Consider the following 17,495-nt stretch of genomic DNA (forward strand, 5'->3'; position numbering starts at 1 on the left):
TTGGCCAAGGCCGTGCCGGGGGCGCGCGGTGAGTGCGGCGCGGGGGCGCGCGCGGGCGGGCAGCGCCGGGCCCGGGCAGGTCCCGGTCCCGTCCCGGTCCCGCCGTCGGTGCCGCCTCCCCTCGGTCACTGGGGTCGGGGGGGCTCCCTTCCCGCGGTACCGCCTCGGTGCCCCGCGAGGCTTTGCGGTAGGGCTGGGTGAGGAGCGGGTGACCCTTCCCCGGCGTGTCCGTTCCTTTCCCGGGCTGCCTCTTCCTCCCCGGGGGTGCCCCTTCCTCCCCCGGTGTGTCCGTCCCCCGGTGTGTCGCTCCCCCGGGTGACCCTTGCCCCCTGGCCGCACCCAGCCATCCCGGCGGCGGCGGGCGCCTTTATCCCGGAGGAAAGCGGAGCAGCGGAACCCCTCGTTCCCCAAACCCTGCGGCTGTGCCTGTCCCGGGGTGCCAGGTCCCCCAGCCCGGGGTGACACTCCCGTTCTCCGCAGGGTGACCATGGCGACGTTTTGGCAGCAGCGGGGCAGGCGGCAGGAGAGCGGCGGGCTGGGCAGTGTCCTGGACGGGCTGGGCAGCGTGTTCGATGTGCTGCTGGCCAATGCCAGGCTGGTGCTGGGCGTCAGCGGCGCCGCCGTGCTGGCCATCGCCACGCTGGCTGTCAAGAGGGTAAGGCTGGGATGGGGAACAGGGCACCAGAAGGTGCCCAGGAGAGCTGGGTTGGCTCCAGTGTGCCCCAAATCTTGATGTTTGCTCCTGAGATGGTTCCTTGCATATGGCACAAATGGCACTGGTGCTGGCAGCAGTGCATGGGCATAGACCTGCCTGCTCCCACCCTGTGGGGGCATGTATCCCTCTTTGCCTGGAGCATTTGGGATATGCTATCCCATCCCAAAAGGCACTTAAGTCCCCAAAAGGGACTGAAGTTATAGTTGGGTATCTGTTTTCCATGTAAAACCTGCACAAAGACAATGTGCACATTTATGGCTCCCCCCCAAACTGTTTTTTTTTCTGAGCAGAAGCCTTGAGTGGGGCTGTCCCTCCATGTGTGTGCTCCAGAGGGGCTGTTGTCACCCTTAAATCATAGAAAACAAAGATAACATCTTGTCCTCGTGGGTTTTCCCTCCCTCCAGCTGATCGACCGAGCCACCAGCCCTCGGGATGAGGGCGATCCCAAAGCTGAGCAGAAATCTCTGGAGGACAGCTGGCAGGACCTGGCATTGATCAAGACAACACCAAAACCCGCCAAGAAGCAGAGAAGGGAAGACCTCAGCGCGCCCCTGCTGTCTCCAGCCCAGCCTGTGGTGGCAGGTGAGGCTCTGGTGCCCAGGCAGAAGGATCACCTTGCTGTGCTCCTGCTTGGGTGGCCCTGCCAGAGCTCTGTGTTATTTTTAGCTCGGTGTCTGGAAAGCTGACCCCTATGAGCCTGCCCTCCTGGGAGGCTCCTGAGCCTCAGCCCCTTTTTAGGCAATGCCTGTGGAAAGAGGATCTCAGCAGGACCTCTGGTGACACCCAGGGTATCCTGGCAGGGGCTGTCCTCTGGCTGTGCTCGTTTTCTGGGTCAGCTGTGCCTGCAGGAAGGTGTGCTCGGGAGCTGCTGCAGACAAAGGCTGCCTTGTCCAGCTGCCCATGGAGATGGCGTTTTTCCAAGTGGGAAAGTGGCCCAGCCGGGTCTAGGGCATGTCCTGAGATAATGGCCCCAGAGCAGGATTGTCTGTAGGATTCTCCTTTGAGGAGGTGGAGGGGCAGGCACTGATCTCTCTGATGATCAGTGACAAGATGTGAGGGAACAGCAGCAGCTGTGTCAGGGAGGGTCAGGTTGGATATTAGGAAAAGGTTCTTCCCCCACAGGGTGTTTTAGCACTGCCCAGGCTCCCCAGGGAGTGGGTCACGGCCTCAAGACTGCCAGAGCTCCAGGAGTGTTTGGACAACACTCTCAGGGGCAGGGTGAGATTGTTGGGGTGGCTGTGCAGGGCCAGGAGCTGGACTGGATGATTTTTGTGGGTCCTTTCCAACTCAGCATATTCTGTGATTCTCTGACCCTGGCAGCAGGTCCCTTGCCTGGTTCCCATCCCTGGCTGAGGAGTGAGGTTGGGAACAGTCAGGTTTTGGGGTTGGTTTGGGCTCTGCATGGCTGAGAAGTGCTCTTAACATCAGTGGGCTCGATGGGGGCTCTTGGTGAGGTTGGTGTCACCTCCAGAGGGATGGGCTGAGAGCTGGGCACCCACCTTGTGCTGCTGAGGGTTTCAGATGATGTGCTCAGAGCTGTGACTTCTCCTTTCTCTTCCCACAGATCCCAGGGGCTCCTCTGCCCCTCTGAGGGCTCCTCAGGTCCAGTCCAGCCCCGTGCGCTGCCTCACGCTGCAGGAGAAGCTCCTCTCACACAGCAGCCAGCTGGCTGTGCCCGAGTTCCAAGTGTCTCTTGTCCCACAGCTGGCCAGGAGCATCTGCAGCCAACTGCAGAACTTCCTGCGGAGCAAATTCCCGGAGCTGCCCTTCGGCCGCCTGTCCCTCAGCGGGGCCCTGCTCGATGGCCTCGAGGTGCTGGCAGCTGACCACGTCCACCTCATGCTCCCGCTGGTCCTCGACGCTGGGCTCTGGAGCCTCATCTCAGGAGAGGACACCGTGGTGAGGAACCCCCAGTACTGGATGATCAAGAGGATTGATCTGGGCTATTTCCCTCGTGGGTGCAGCCCCTGGGACAGGTTCATGGTGGGCCGGTACCTGTCCTCCAGCGTGCTCAACGAGACCCTCCACAAGCTGCTGGTGGCCTCCATCAACTGGCCTGCCATTGGTGGCCTGCTGGGCTGTGCCATCCACCCCGTGGTGGCCTCCCGGGAGCTGAAGCTGGAAGTCAAACACGATCAGGTTGATCTGAGCATCACCCTCTTGCCAGTGGTGGAAATGGAGGACAAGGTTCTTCTGGCTGTTCCTCCTGAAGGACTGGTGGAAAACCTGTGGCTGGAGAGCTTTTACAGGGCGGAGGTGTCGAGGCTGAAGGAGCTGGATGCCGCTGACTCCGGGGCTCGGCAGCTCTGCCTGCGCATCCTGAACGGCGTCTGCAAGAGCCAGCCCAGGCTGCACAAACTGGGGGGCAGCCCCCTGAGCCACCTGATCCTGCACCTCAGTGACACTGCCTCGGACTGGGCAGAGGAGAGCCTTGCTGACAGGTTCCAGCAGGTGCTCGAGGAGCTGGTGGCTTCCCTGGAGAAAGGAGTCCTGCCTTCCTATTTCAACCCCAAAATCAACCTGTTCTCCGGGCTCTTGGAAGAGGAAATTGATGAGATGGGCTTTGTGCTCTACAGGGCCATAACTGAGCCAGAGGTCCTGCTCAAGTGACTGGTGTGTTGGGAGCTCCTGAATGTGGGGTGTTGCTCCCCTGCCTGCTGCTCCCTGCTGTGAGGGCTGTGATGCTTCTAGTTGACTAGTCAGTAAGAGGCAAAGTTCTTGCACTTTATGAGGAAAAAACCCACGTTTCCTGTGTGAATAAAACGTGCCTGAGCAGAGGTGGGTGCTGGCAGAAGGAGCCTTTGCCTCAGAGGCTCTGCTGAACCCGGGGTGAGAGCAGCCCACACCACACATGTGAGTTCTGTCTGCTGGGAACCCAGTGAAGCATGTTTGGTCTCTGGCTCCAGTGTCCTCTGCCTGTCCCAGCTGTCAGGTTCCCCTCAGGCTCTGAGACCAGCTGGAGCTGGAGGGGAGCAGCCCCTTCCTGCTGCTGTGTCCTGCAGACCCCTCAGGTGCCACGTCCTGGGTTGGTCCTGTCACCAGCAGCCTGTGTGGCCTCACTGTGCCAGCACTCGGGGCAGGGGGAAGCCTCACCCACCTGCAGGATTTTGCCAATCCAAAATAAGCCCTGTGGGTGATCTGGGTGCTGGATGGTACAGCCATAGCAAATGGGGGTTCATTCCTTGGAGACTCTTCCAGAAGGGGTGAGCTCAGCCCTACCTCTTTGTTCTGACAGTGTTGATGCTGCCCCAAAGAAGGGGCCCTTGTCCCGTGCAGTGTTTGGCTGGAAGATGTCCTGAACAAGAGCTGCTGGCTCTGGGGAAGCTCCTGGTTTCAGCTGGAGGCTGCAGCAGGGCTGTTTGCCCTCCCCAGTGGGTGGGTGGCTGCCAGTGTCTGTCTGCAGGTACCTGTCCCCTCCCAGTCTGTCTGGTCACCTTTTCACACATGTATTGCTGCTGTCTTGAGGTCCTTTTTCCCTGGAGCACCCTGGAATGGGGTGGGGAAGCAGGGCAGGAATGATGTGAGCAGAGTGCTTGCAAGAACTGAAGTGGTTTATGCTTTTTATTAAGAAGATATCTTTTGTTTGGGTATTTTGTTGATTTTTTCTTTTCCTTTGAGTGGCTGCTAGTAGGGTTTGGTCTGGCTCTAGTCCCAGAGAAAAGCAATTTATTCTTATATTTAATGGGAAGAGCTGGTTGTGCTCGTGGGTGGAGCTGGAGAAATCCTGTGGACTTCACTGTGAGCAGCTGTTGTGGTTTAGTTTTCTTTACAGCTATCATCTTGTTTATGGGAGGAAAAAAACCTGCTTTTCCCCCAGTCTTGACAATTCCTTTGTTCCTCCAAACCACTTCCCAGGTGTTAGTGATGAGAATAAACCTTCCCTGTGCACACTGGTTCTCTGCTGTCAGCTCTCCTTTGTCTCCTTTCCCCTGCTAAGGCCTGAAATGACTCCCCAGCTGTGCGGCCTTCCTGGGAACCACCCAGGGCATGTCCCTGCTGCCTGGAGAGCTTGGTGATGGTCAGATCCCATCCTGCAAAGTCTTCCTCATCCTCTTCCAAAGCCCTGAACCCACAGAGTGCCTGGCTGCAGTGTGGGAGCTGTGGACACTGAGCTTGTACCACTTACAGAGCTCAGCTGAGCATTGCCCAGGCTGAGATTCCTAAAGCTGGTCCTGGCTGATCCACCAGCAAGGTTTAACCTGCTCCCTGTGTCCTGCACAGCTGCTTCTCACTGCTGTTGCCATTCCAAGGTGGCTGGCCAGGCTGCTGCCCTGCCTTGGCTCAGTGGCTGCATTCCAAACCTTGTCATGTTGGTATTTTTAGGCCACGGCTGTTGATGGTGGGAGTGAGGGCTACAGGGAAATGCAACCCAAATTCTTCTGGCTGTCTGCATGGATTTAGGCCTGATAGCAATGGACTGCTGCAGGGTTTCAGGCTCTCTTTCAGAGCTGTGGGCTCTGCTCCAGCTGCCCTCCAAGGGCTCCAGCCCATCCCCTCAGTGCTGGCCCCAGGAACCGCTCTGTGCAGGGTCCTGAGCAGCACTGGAGCTCCTGGCAGCAGAGCACACAGCAATCCTGCAGATTCCCTCCTCTGATGAACAGAGGAAGCCCCAGCAGCGAGGGAAGAGGCAGCCTGGCCTCCCAGGGAGTGCAGTCTGGACTCAGAACAGGAAAACAGAGCTTCTCTTCAGCTCAGCCAGCTCTGTCTGTCTGTCCCAGGTCAGCAGATGCAGCTGGTGAGATAAAAACTTTTTCCCATCTCTTTGTAGCTCACTTCTAAATTGCTGTGGGGAGTTTCTGCCAAGAAAGCTCCTCTATTGTTCCAGTGATTGGAAAGAGCAAGATTTGGCTGGATGCTTTTACAGTAAAAGCTTCACTATTTGATGTAGGAAGAAATAATTAGGGAAAGCTTAGGTGTCACTGCATCAAATTTAAAATTTAAATAATATTTTAATAAGAAACTCATTAGTTTGACAAAAATAACTTTCATCAGCTAGCAGCATCACAAAGGCATGTCTCAAAGTTTGAGGAAGAACTTGCCTTCAAATTCAGGAACCATCTAAAATGAGGGCTTTCCCTGAGCACTGCAGCTGAGCTCCTCCCAGGGCAAGCACCAGATCCAGCTCCTCTGCACCTGACCCTCCTTCACTGGCAGGGACAACCCAGGTAAGGGTGACAAAAAAGGGGAATGTTGCTCAGGTAACATCAACTGTGAAGGGAACTTAAATTCCACACTGTGGAAAGGCAGGGACTGAGCAGAGCTTGGCAGCCCTGGTGTCTGTCCTGATCCAGCTCTTCCCTGCATGGAGAGGCCAGGAACAACACCAGGGTGGTGCAGGGGGATGATGCAGTGCACTTTTCTCCACAGACTCAGCTTCCAAGTGCTTCCTTGAAATGTCCAGACCTTCCCAAACTGCTCAGCAGAAGAGCAGCTGGAAACAAAACCTGGTAGTGGAACCACTTTTCCAAGCTGGTTGAACCCTTGCTGAAACAAATGGCATCCCTTGGCAGGAGCAGCCTGCAACCAGCCCCTCCAAAAAACACTCAAGGGATTTGTTCCCAAAGTCCAGTTCCCTGTGGCTCCTGCAGAGTTCACATTTGTGGTCCTTGCAGGCTCTCAGAGCCCCATCCCAGCTCAGTGGTTCTGAGGACAGGTTTTCCTCGTGTGCCCAGGCTGGTGGCAAATGCTGCAGGTCCGTGGCTTCTTGGCAGCAGATGCTGAGGAGAGATTGCCTGGTCTCTTGGCCTTGCTTCCCAACCCTCTGGAGTATCCATTGCTGCCAAAGTGGTTCAAAGAGTCATCTCCAGAAGGGCCTAGAGATAAACAACTTGAATTTAAGAATCTTTGAAAAGATAAATAGGTGAGAAACACAAGGTAAGTTCAAAATAGCAGATCAAAGATTCTCAGATTATTCCTGAACCTGCATTTGCTTCAGACTTATCTGAACAGTGAAATGTTACCCATTTCTCTTGCAGCATAAGAGACATGTGGGAACAGCACAGGGGAAGCTGATCTGCCTGCTTGCATGCTCTGGTCTGCAGCTGAAGCAGAAACAAAACATGGCAGAGAAGAACTTGGGGTCTAAGTAGTTTTGAAAGTTTGATTTTGCCCCTTCAGGCTCAAATGTCTGAGGAGGATCTCTCTCAGACCACATCTCCCCCTCTCTACCTGGTTATGTCCCTTTTTATCAGTTCTCTCTCTTTTGCACCCTTGTTTTGTCATTATTTTTCTTTTCAGCATCTTTCCACACAGTTTCATCTCTGATCAAAGCTCCAGACTGACTTGCCCTTTCCCTGTACCCCCCAAACTAGAGCAGCACAGTTTCCCTGGCGTGCCAGGTGGGTTTGAATGTCTCCAGAGAGGGAGACACTATCACCTCCCTGGACAGCTGTTGCAGACCTCTGCCACCTCTAATGTAAAGAAGTTCTTCCTCATGTTGAGGTCAAACTTCTTGTGTTTTGGTTTCTGGCTGTTGCTCCTCATCCTGTCACTGGGCACCACCAAAAAAAAAGCCTGGCACCATCCTTCCTTGAGATATTTACAAGCATTAATGAGATCCCCTCTCAGTCTTCTCTTCTCTAGACTAAACAGGCCCAGCTCCCTCAGCCAGAGAGATGCTTCAGACCCCCCACCACCTTTGTGGCCTCCCCTGGACCCTCTCCAGCATCTCCTCGTTCTGTTCAGCTGAAGAACAGCCTGCAGTCCTGCAGTGTGCTCTCAGACTCCCCACCATCTCTGTGGCCTCCCCTGGACCCTCTCCAGCATCTCCTTGTTCTGTTCAGCTGAAGAACAGCCTGCAGCCCTGCAGTGTGCCCCCAGCCCGGCCGTACCTGGTGCCATGTTCTCATCTGCCCACTGGAAGAATCCGCACTGCTGCTCCCGGGGCTTGGGGCAGGTGTGGAACTGCCTCCCCTTGTTGGGGCCGTCCTTCTGCACGGTGCGCGTCACCGCGGGCTGCTCACACCTGCACACCGTGCCACCACTGCCACCACTGTCCCAGCTGCTGCTTCCCAGGGGCTCCCTGCCTCCCCCTGGCCGCTGGAATCCTGCTGGGGTTCTTGCAGCAGCGGGCTGGAGCGGCATGGAGCTGCCTCTGTCCTGTGGCTGCTCGTCAGCCCAGAGGAAGAAGTTGCAGGTGCTGGAGCTGCACTTGTAGAACTGGCGGCCCTTGTTGGGGCCGTCCTTGCGCACGGTCAGCAGCAGCGCCTCGCTCCCACAGTTGCACACCACAGCATTGCCATCATCTGCAGCAGCTGGAGGAGCAGCCCTGGGGGTCCTGGAGGAGTTGATGGAGAGCAGGTGTCCCCGTGCCACGTTTGAGGTCCCCCTGGCTTGCCTGGTCTCACTGCTGGATCTGTTCAGGGAGTGGTTGGCCTGCAGGTGATGCCCGGGTTGGGGGGTGGATGATGCAGGTTGGGATGATCTGTGCAAGTACTTGAGGTCCAAAAGCTCTTTCAGCATCTCATCACAGCCTCCAATGCAGCCAACGAACTCCAGGGGCATCACAGGGGGAACGCTGCCCTTCTTGAATTTAAACTTCAGTCTGCAAGGAAAGGAAGAGTCAAAGTCTGCCAGTTTCTCATCAACAGACCTCAATTTATACTTGGACTTATATTTATTGTTTTGATTCTGCTATATGGAGGCCAGTTTCCCCAACCCCTCTTCTTTCCATCCCTAAGCAAAGTGCTATTCCAGCTTTCCAAGACTGGAATGGAAAATGGTTGCCCAGCCTAGCCCATGGAAGTCTCTGCCCCAATGTCCAACAAGGGACAACTGGCATGACCTACCTGTGAACTGGATGGGGTTTACACACATCACAGATGCTCTCGTCCCTGGTCACATCCACCACGAAATCAGGGAACCAGACTGCAGTTTTACAGGCTGGATAGCCCATGCAGCTGAGATAGAACCTGCCGAGGGACAAGGGCACTGGATGAGGAATAGGCAAACTCAAGACAGTTTGGGATCAATTCTTGTATCTTCTCAGCCATCAGAAATTGTCAAAACTGCACATTTTCAGGGTAAATACCTACTTGAGAAGAGATTCAGCTGAGTCCACACAGCTCATGTAGCTGGTGGAGTCAGCAAGCTGCAGCCCAAGGTTTCCAAGCTTTTACCACAGGGGGTAAATGGAAGCCTGGAGAGACACAAACCAACACAGGAGGCTACAAGAGGGAAGGTCACCCACCCGCCATTCTTCCTGGTCTTCAGGACCATGTCACTGTTGCACTGGGGACATTTCCGAACAGAAAGGGGCGTTTCTGGGTACACCTCATCCTGCTCTGGAACTTCTGCAGCTTCTCCCAGATACTGAGCCAGGGCCTGGTCTAACCTGTAAAGAAAGGAGCAGAGCATCCTGTGTGTCTCTGCAAAGAGCAGTCAGGTGCTGCAGTGACTCAGAGCCTGCTGCCCCCCACACAGCCCCTCTGAGCTCCTCCATGAGCACATTGACTCAGCACCACACTTCTGGAACAGGAAAGGTATGGGTACAACATCAGAGGTCAGTGCATGTTGCTATCCCCAAATTTAATCTTAACTGCTCATCCTGGTTTAAACCCTTGGCTAGGAGGAACTCCTGACAGCATGCCAGGCTTTGAGTCATCCTTTCCCACACAAATACCACAACACAGGGGGCAGAGCTCCAGGGAAAGAGTGTGACAGAATCCCCCACTCCAGACTGAGACCCAGAAGAGCAGCCAGCACCTCCCAGCAAAAGGAAGAGGGCAAAGACAGTACTCACTTGTTGGCTCTGGCCACAGCTTCAATGAAGACTTTCTTGTACTTCTGGACCTGCTGCTGCAACACTACAGATTTGTCTTTCTTCCCCTCACAGATCAGTTTTAGATCAGCCTCCAGTTCAGCTCGAAGGTCAGGCTTGGACATCTCATAGCCCATGGAATCATAGCCTGAGGAATATGTGGAATGGTAAGTGAAAGGAAGGAGCCAGTAAGGCCTCTGCCACCTTTGTGAGGGCCCTCCCCTCACCTTCCACCAGCCCCATGCCCAGCTGGCCGGGCAGGAAGCGCTGATCTGCCGTCAGCCCCACGTACATCCGCGTCTTGATCGTCTCGATGTGCTCGGCGTGGGTGGCATCAGTCCCTGGAAGCAGAGAGATGTCAGCCAAACCAGGAGCCAAGAAGTGATTTCCCCCATGCCCAGGAACAAGGACACAACCTATGGTGAGGACCAGCACTGCCCTCATGTCTTGCTGGCACTGAGGTCAGCAAGGTGCTGGCAGCACACCCTGAACCCAAAACTTCCCACCTCCCTGGGTACTGGAGGCACTCTGCAGGCTCCTGAGGATATTTGGACTTTGCCCTTTATATCCCTTTTTTCTGCACATTTAAGTAATTTCTTATCTGCAGCAACATTTGGAGAATTCCCTCTGCCAAGAGCAAGAGGCCATGCTGCCCAGTACTGACCAATGCCGTGTTTTTCCATGAGAGCAATGAGATCTGCTTCTGTGAGGAGCAGGGGAGGACTGGTTTCCCCATCCACCATCTCCACTGTGGTGGGCTGAAAGCGAGACCCTTTCTGATACAGTGGGATAACCTGGAGAGAAGGAGAGTCTCTTTGAAACTGCTTCCTGGTCCACTCACTCAGGACAAAGGCTCTGAGTCAAACAGCCAGAAATGGTCAAAAGATGTTGTGCAGAGAGGTCTGAAGTTGGCAGTGAAGTGCTACTTTAGCCTCTCCCACTTATGTTACTCAAGGGGATTACCTTATCACTCCACTTGTCATAAGGATACACTTCCAGGTAATTTCTGGCCAGGATCATGAGTCCCTGAGCAATGAATTGCTCGTTGGCAATGTCAATCTCCACGGTTGTTTCCTGTCCTTTGGCATCTTGAGAGCAGCACGCCAAGAAGTGGCGCACGATGAACTCGTAGAGTCTCTGCTCGTTGCCCTGAGATCAAACAGTGAGAAGGGTGAGTGTCCTCCTAGGTCAGCAAGACATCACAAAATCAGTGGGATCTCAGGTGAGGATTTTGTGCTAATGACCAGGTTAAGATTTTATCTTTATTTATCAAGCAACACAACCCATCCAGTTCCCTCTGGTTACACCCACCTGCAGGTTGCTGGCGTATTTTGTGGGGTGAATGGGAGGGTGAGCCTGATCAGATTTGTTTCCACTCCGAGGGGTTGGCCCACCCTCATCCAAAATCCTCTGTGCAAACCCTCCCCAGTTTGGGTCCTGTGTTTGCTGCTCTACCAAGGCAGACAGGTTCAGCTCCTTGGGGAAAATGTTGGTCTCAGTTCGAGGGTAACTAATGAACCTTAGGAAGAAAGACAGGAGACCACTTTGAGAGTTGCTCCAAGATGCTTCCCATTTCGAACAAAAGGCCATTTAGTTTTAGAAGAATTAAGTTTACCAAGCCAAGTCTTGCTTTCTTACCCTTTAGTATAGAGTTTTTCTGCTATTGTCATTGTTTCCTTCGCATTTATTTTCAGTTTGCGGGAAGCCAATTTTTCCAGTTCCTGCATTGGGAAGAGCCAGAAAACCCAGAAGTATTAGTGGATAATTCAAAGCAGTGAGTAAAACATCTGTTCAAAGCTCTTTCCAGAGAAATCCTACCCAGAGTTCAAACATACCACAGTGTCCAGGGGCAGAGGCCTCCATTTGCTCTTTGGCTTGCTCACAACGTCAACAACAGTCGCTACCGGATCCTAAACAGAGTAAGCAAAACCCACATATCCTTCAGGAGTTTACACAAACTGTTCTTAAAAAGTCTTGAGCAAGACAGAGACAGGGAATGTTTGGCTGAATCTGGATTATGCAACTATTTACAAGCTTTCCTACCTCCATACACATCTGGTAAAGGACCAGGCACGCCGTGTGATTGAAGAGACGGTTCCTCTTCCAGTTGAAGACCACGTTGCCGTCCTCATGGTCGTGGGTCACTGTGATGGACAACAGAGCTGGCTGATGCAGGAGCCACCAAATGGAAATACCACAAAGGAGCTTGGAAACCTTCCAGCTCTGCTCAGTGCTCATGGCAGAGGAAGAGGAAATTATCTCTGAAGCATTTTTGTGTCAAGTTGCTCCAATGTTTTTCCTTTTTATCCACATCAAACCCTCGAAGAGGGAGCCCAGGACTTTTTCCCCAAACATACCTTTAATTTTGTAGAAGGCTTCAGGAACAAAAGCCTGGATGGCTTTAAAGCGTTCAACTACAAATCCCAGTGTGGGGAACTGGCAGCTGCCATAGCTGATCAGCTGATCTGCTAAAATATCAGGGAAGATCTTCCGCAGCCTCAGAGTCTGGAATCTGGTGAAGGCAGCACCTGAGGGAACAAAATGAGCACCACACTGAATATAACAATGCTGAGTGATAATCACAGTACTTCAGATCTTTTTAATATTCTGAGTATTAATTTTACTCCGTTTAATACACAGTTGAAGAAGCCTCTCAGTGCTGCATGAGCTATAAATTTAATATTTGCTTCAAGGAGAAATTTCCTCTTTTCAGGAGGAATCTCTTCAGAGAAGAGGCTTTTAAACATTGGAATGGATTCCCCAGGGAGGTGGTGGAGTCACCATCCCTGGAGATGTTCAAGAAACAACTGGATGTGGCATTCAGTGCTCTAGGCTTGTTTACAAGAAGGGTATCAATCACAGACTGGATTTGATCTTGGCAGTTGATGATTTTTTGATTCAAAGAGCACACTTCCAGTAAAACATAACATGAGTTTTAATCACATCTGATCTAAAAATCAGTTTCAAGAGACTACAGAGGGCATTTCTGCCTTGAGTTGAGGTTCCAGTACGAGACGTTTACGTGCCTATCCTGAGGTCCAGCTCCTGCCTGACATCCACGGCGTCGCTGGTTCTCTGGTCGGGCTGGGTGAGGTTCTCACAGGCTGCCCTGACAGCGTGAGGGGTGATCTCGGAGAACCGCGCCCGGAAAACCTGCAGGCTTGGCTTTACTGCAGACACACACACAGGAGAAATCACAGGGACTCCATCACCAACAGAAAGGAGCGACTGATAAACAGTGACAAAGAAGACAAAACCATCCCATTTTGGAGTCAGTTTAATTCCCTGTGTCTGACTTGATGTATTTTAACCAGTATTATGTCTTCAGGGGGTTTTAGCACTCTGAAGACAGGAATTTGAAACAATATTTTGGATGTTTTCTATAAAATTTGGAACTCATTACCCTGCTCTGAGTCAGAGTGCTTAAGAGAGCGTGCTGTCAACTGATTCTACAGCATCCAACAGCTGGTTGCATTTCTAGCCTATCACAGCCACATTTTTAGAATTAGCCAGCATTTAACCTGGACACACTAAAATTGAGAATTTGCCTTTGCTAAAGGAGTTGTTAAACCATTAATAGAAGTCAGAGTGATGGAGATCTCTACACACCAGCTCTGCACACGTGGATGATCTCAAAGCCAATGTTCTCTCCCTCTCGATCGCAGTCAGTCCAGATCACCAGGGCTTGGCACTGCTGGATTTCTCGTTCAAGGGTTCTCTGAGAGGAGAAAAACAACACAGGGAGAACATTCCAGGCCACTTGCTCTGTCATTTCATTTCAGAATGACTCACTGAACACCAAATGCAATGTGTATCCATGGAGATGTGTTGTTGCAATAACATTTTGTAATTGTGTGTCTCGGGAGATCAGGCAGCTTTTAAAAGAATTGAGTCATTTATTTACATCTAATTCTATTAAAAAGTTTGGCTTGGAGCAGGTTGTACCACAATCTGTTTTCTAAAAATGTCTTTTCCTGTAGAACTGAGACACAATCATCAATTCCACCTTGTTGGAAAAAAACATTTCTATTTTTAGCTGTTCCTTCACTGCACTACTTGCACATGAACAAGAGTTTCAGTGCCACAAATGAACAGCATATACAGTCCTAGGAAATGGATGAGGAATCTCCTAAACTGCAGAAATTTGGATGTTAAGGGCAAAGGTAAGATCATCCTTCTGTCTGGGACAAGATTTGTTGAGCCAACCCCTGAGCTCAGTTTCAAAGTGTTAACCATGATGTACCTTGATATCCAGGTAATTTTCAGGGCAAAACTTCTCAATTTCAGCATCAAAAAGAGCTAAAGGGTTGCAGCTATGCCTGGAAAACAGAGGAGAAATGTATGTGTGCATCACATAAGCTAAAACACTATTTGTGAGACACTATTTGGTGCTCCCTAAGTACTGGCATTAATGTATTTTATTACAGGCCTTGTTTCAGACAACAGAAATGAAATGCTGAGTAACTTCTCAAAGCAACAGAGTGAAAAACCAGCCAGAGAAAACAGCAAATCTGGAAGGCAACAAGCAGCTTGTCCTATCTGAAGGCCAGAATACAAAAGGAGGTAAGGCAGAGAAAGCACCTTGCTTCCCAGAACAGCTCATAGCTGAACAAAGAACACAAAACCATCCCATTTTGGAGGGTGTTTAATTCCCTGTGTCTGCCTTGATGTATTTTAACCAGTATTATGTCTTCAGGGGGTTTTAGCACTCTGAAGACAGGAATTTGAAACAATATTTTGGCTATTTTCTATAAAATTTGGAACTCATCACCCTGCTCTGAGTCAGAGTCTCTCCCTGCCCCTTTGTCTTTGAGCTTGCAGTTTCAAGGATGAGAACAGGAGGTGACAGGCCCCTCCTGTGAGGGCCAGGAGGTGACAAATCCTTCCTGTGAGGGCCAGGAGGTGACAGAGCCCTTCCCCTCCCTGCCAGGGCCACGAGGTACCAACCATTTGCGAAATGGCATGATAAAATCATGAGCCAGTAAATGTCCTGACACGGATGTCATCACCATGGTAACGTTCTGCAAGAGGCACAGAGAGGAAATTAGCGCCCATCACTCACCAGAAACTACCTCCAGCCCAAAATCTCCCTTTAGTTCTCAGTTTAAATGATTAGTGACACCTTTCTCCTGTTAATCCCAGAATGGTTTGGGTTGGGAGGGACCTTAAAGCCCATCCAGGGCCACCCCTGCCATGGCAGGGACACCTTCCACTGTCCCAGGCTGCTCCAAGCCCCATCCAACCTGGCCTGGAGCACTTCCAGGGATGGAGCAACCAAAACTAATACATCACAACAAGCTCTATCCATGGCCTTATCCTCAATTTCTGTAGGAAGCTCCCAATTCTAAACAGCAACATATTTTTGACTGACATAAAACCAGAAAGTTAAAAGATTTAGAGCAACCAAACAGGTGGTGGAGCAAAGAAAATAACATTTGACTTTTTCTCATCTTTGGGCAGAACAACCCCATGGCTGGAGCTGTGTTTTGTAACTCCTGACAAATGGCTTTTATTAATTAGTATTTGTACTTCATTAATCCAGCAGCAGATGGAGAGAAAACTCTTACCTGGCCAAACATCTGGTAGTCATATTCATAGATTTTGTTGAACTTGGAAAACCCTTCTCGCTGGAAGGAAAAGGAGAAATCGAGTTTCTGGCTTTTAACAGGACACAAATTCTTAAATTTTTTAATTAAATTTTTTAACAGGAAACAAATCCATCCTGCCCCACTTTGTCCACACTGGGATGGAGCACAAGAGGCACATGGCAAAGGAAAACCAGCTACTGGAGCTAATGGGAATTGCAGCAAGGGGATGGAAATCTCCTCTATCATTTATGGAGACACTGAAATGGTGATTTCCAAAGTAAGAGGATTTTAAACCATTCCTGTAGGTGGTGCCAGGGTTATCTTTCCATGAATAATGAGGAACTGATTTATTTAATGGGGCTGGCCAGTTTTTAGAAACTCCTATCTTGTTCCAAGTGACAAACAGTGTCCCCAAGGCTACCTCCCACCTAACTGGGGCTCATGGAAGTTTCTAGACTGTGTATTTGCTACTTTTTTTTACAGAAGCGGGATGATTGATGTCTTGATTGGGTCTGTCAGCATCCAGGTTCTCAATGACACCTTTTATTCAAATAAAGGAGGTTAGGGCCACGTGGGGGTCAGCCTCTTTTCCCAGCTGACAAGGTGAGAGGGAACAGCCTCAGGCTGTTCCAGGGAAGGTTTAGGCTGGACATCAGGAAGAATTTTTTCATGGAAAGGGTTATCAAGCATTGCAAGTGCCCAGGGAAGTGGTGGAGTCACCACCCCTGGAGGTGTTCAAGGAACAGCTGGATGTGGCACTCAGTGCTCTGGTCTGGGTGCCAAGGTGGGGATCATGGGTTGGATTCAATAATCTCAGAGGTCTTTTTCAACCTCTCATTCTGGTCTAGTAGCAACTTAGTTTGGAAACAGGAAGTGATTTTGCAAACTGTTAGCACAGCAGCAGAGAGTAGAAATAATTGAATTTTTCTTCAAACCACAGCCTGTTTTTGCTTTATTTGGTGACCTCCAGTAAACCCCTGACACTGCTGATGCTGCAGAAGTGGTGCTTTTAGACAGGGAAATGCATGCCAATGGATGGTGGCAGTTTATGAAGCCCTTGTCATGCACTGCTAATCCAGGAAGAACCCAGGGAGCCCTCACCATGGGAAGGCAGAGGGAGCTGAGTTCCCTCTCTGCTTAACCCACAAAGACCTGAGACTCCCAAATACATTTGGGCAAGTGATGTTTGTCCACAGAACATTCTTGTACCCTCGTGTGTTCAGGGACAAAACCAGTGCCAAGTGTGCCATGTGCTGATGTGGAGTGGCCATGCCAAGCTCTGCCAGGAGTGCTGGGGCTGCCATACACAACACAAACCCGCCCCACCCCTGTCTCTGTGCCCCAGGGGGCAGCACGATGTGGCTGGGCCGTTCCTACCCGCCGCATCCTCCTGTTGGAGAGCAGCTCGGCGATGCCTCGGGCCGCATCGTTCTTCTCGGCCACGCACAGCACCCTGCGGATCCTCTGCAGCGCCAGCTCCTCCGCGGCCCGCGAGAAGCAGCGCCAGGGCTGGGGCAGCATCCTGGCCCTGCGGAACAGCCGCACCGACAGGTTCATCACAGGGGGTGAGGCCAGGGCATGCTGCTGCTGCTGCTGCTGCTGCTGCTGCTGCTCCGCGTCCCGGGGCCGGTGCTGCGGGGATGGAGAGACGGCCGGGGTCACCGTTCGGCACCCCAGGAGGCTCGGGGCAGCCCCTCGGGGATGGAAAAGGTGTCACCAAGGGCAGCCCCCTCTGCAGGCACAGCTGCCGGGGGTACCGCAGCCCGTCCCTCGGCCCTCTCCTGCCCGGCTGGGGCTGCCCTCTCCCCCATAGCCGGGACAGCGCAGCCCCCTCGTCACCCCCGATCCCCCTCGGGCTCTCCCTTACCAAGGCAGCGCAGCCCCTTCGCCACCCCGATCCCCCTTTGGGCTGTCCCTTATCAAGGATAGTGCAGTCCCCTCATCAGCCCTGATCCCCCCATGGGCTGTCCCTTAACGGGGTAGCGCAGTCCCCTCATCACTCCCGATCCCCCCTTGGGCTATCCCTTAACGGGGTAGCGCAGTCCCCTCATCACTCCCGATCCCCCCTTGGGCTGTCCCTTACCCGGGCCAGCGCAGCCCTCTCGCCCGCCTGGGGCTGTCCCTTACCGGGGGCAGCGCAGTCCCCTCGCCACCCTAACCCCCTCGGGCTGTCCCTTACCCGGTGCAGACCTTTCCCTTTCCCTTTCCTTTCGCCCTTTTCTCTCCCGTTCCCCCCTCACCTCCCAGACCTCCCGCGCTCCGCTGTCGCTCCCCCTCTCCGTCACGTCCTGCCGTAAAGCGCAGCCGCGGCGGTGGCACGGAACTACAACTCCCGAGATGCTCCGCAGCGCCCCTCCCGCCGCCGCTCCGCCTCGGTTTTCCTCTTTTCCCGCCGCCGCTGGGCGCGTCCCACGGTCGGTAACGACAAAGGGCG

General features: G+C 52.6%; 2 protein-coding genes across 4 annotated transcripts; one reads left to right on the top strand and one right to left on the bottom strand.

The window, feature by feature from the left end:
- Positions 1-142: 142 nt before the first annotated feature.
- MIEF2 (mitochondrial elongation factor 2) lies at positions 143-4,608 on the top strand. Of its 2 annotated transcripts, none has more exons than XM_066560695.1 (4): positions 143-187; positions 481-655; positions 1,120-1,297; positions 2,280-4,608. In XM_066560695.1, exons 2-4 carry the CDS (start codon positions 488-490, stop codon positions 3,323-3,325), a joined length of 1,392 nt encoding a protein of 463 aa, XP_066416792.1. In that variant the 5' UTR covers positions 143-187; positions 481-487; the 3' UTR covers positions 3,326-4,608. The 2 variants fall into 2 exon arrangements, with proteins under 2 accessions (XP_066416792.1, XP_066416793.1); XM_066560696.1 differs by having other exon boundaries at positions 160-197.
- A 1,036-nt stretch (positions 4,609-5,644) lies between these two features.
- TOP3A (DNA topoisomerase III alpha) lies at positions 5,645-17,436 on the bottom strand. 2 transcript variants are annotated; one of them, XM_066560694.1, is made up of 20 exons: positions 17,302-17,436; positions 16,439-16,693; positions 15,041-15,100; positions 14,421-14,494; positions 13,717-13,792; positions 13,083-13,191; positions 12,500-12,643; positions 11,831-12,001; positions 11,517-11,617; positions 11,309-11,383; positions 11,112-11,194; positions 10,785-10,992; positions 10,437-10,622; positions 10,138-10,267; positions 9,701-9,814; positions 9,456-9,621; positions 8,904-9,047; positions 8,503-8,625; positions 7,546-8,258; positions 5,645-6,528 (listed from the first exon to the last, which is right to left on the bottom strand). In XM_066560694.1, the coding sequence occupies exons 2-20, from the start codon at positions 16,616-16,618 to the stop codon at positions 6,350-6,352; spliced, it is 3,036 nt and encodes a 1,011-aa protein (XP_066416791.1). In that variant the 5' UTR covers positions 16,619-16,693; positions 17,302-17,436; the 3' UTR covers positions 5,645-6,349. The 2 variants fall into 2 exon arrangements, with proteins under 2 accessions (XP_066416791.1, XP_066416790.1); XM_066560693.1 differs by lacking the exons at positions 13,717-13,792; positions 15,041-15,100; positions 16,439-16,693; positions 17,302-17,436 and having other exon boundaries at positions 14,421-14,454.
- Between the last annotated feature and the right edge of the window lie 59 nt (positions 17,437-17,495).

Source organism: Molothrus aeneus, chromosome 16 (genome assembly GCF_037042795.1).
Source record: "Molothrus aeneus isolate 106 chromosome 16, BPBGC_Maene_1.0, whole genome shotgun sequence".
In the NCBI taxonomy this organism is placed as follows: domain Eukaryota; kingdom Metazoa; phylum Chordata; class Aves; order Passeriformes; family Icteridae; genus Molothrus; species Molothrus aeneus.

Excerpts from the sequence above, each read along its gene's own strand:
- MIEF2 (XM_066560695.1), top strand. The coding sequence starts at position 488 with ATGGCGACGTTTTGGCAGCAGCGGGGCAGGCGGCAGGAGAGCGGCGGG. Across the intron at positions 656-1,119 it reads CCACGCTGGCTGTCAAGAGG|CTGATCGACCGAGCCACCAG; the intron begins GTAAGGCTGGGA and ends CCCTCCCTCCAG. Across the intron at positions 1,298-2,279 it reads AGCCCAGCCTGTGGTGGCAG|ATCCCAGGGGCTCCTCTGCC; the intron begins GTGAGGCTCTGG and ends CTCTTCCCACAG.
- TOP3A (XM_066560694.1), bottom strand. The coding sequence starts at position 16,618 with ATGAACCTGTCGGTGCGGCTGTTCCGCAGGGCCAGGATGCTGCCCCAG. Across the intron at positions 15,101-16,438 it reads CCAACAGGAGGATGCGGCGG|CGAGAAGGGTTTTCCAAGTT; the intron begins GTAGGAACGGCC and ends TTTTCCTTCCAG. Across the intron at positions 12,644-13,082 it reads CATCCACGTGTGCAGAGCTG|TAAAGCCAAGCCTGCAGGTT; the intron begins GTGTGTAGAGAT and ends GTGTGTCTGCAG.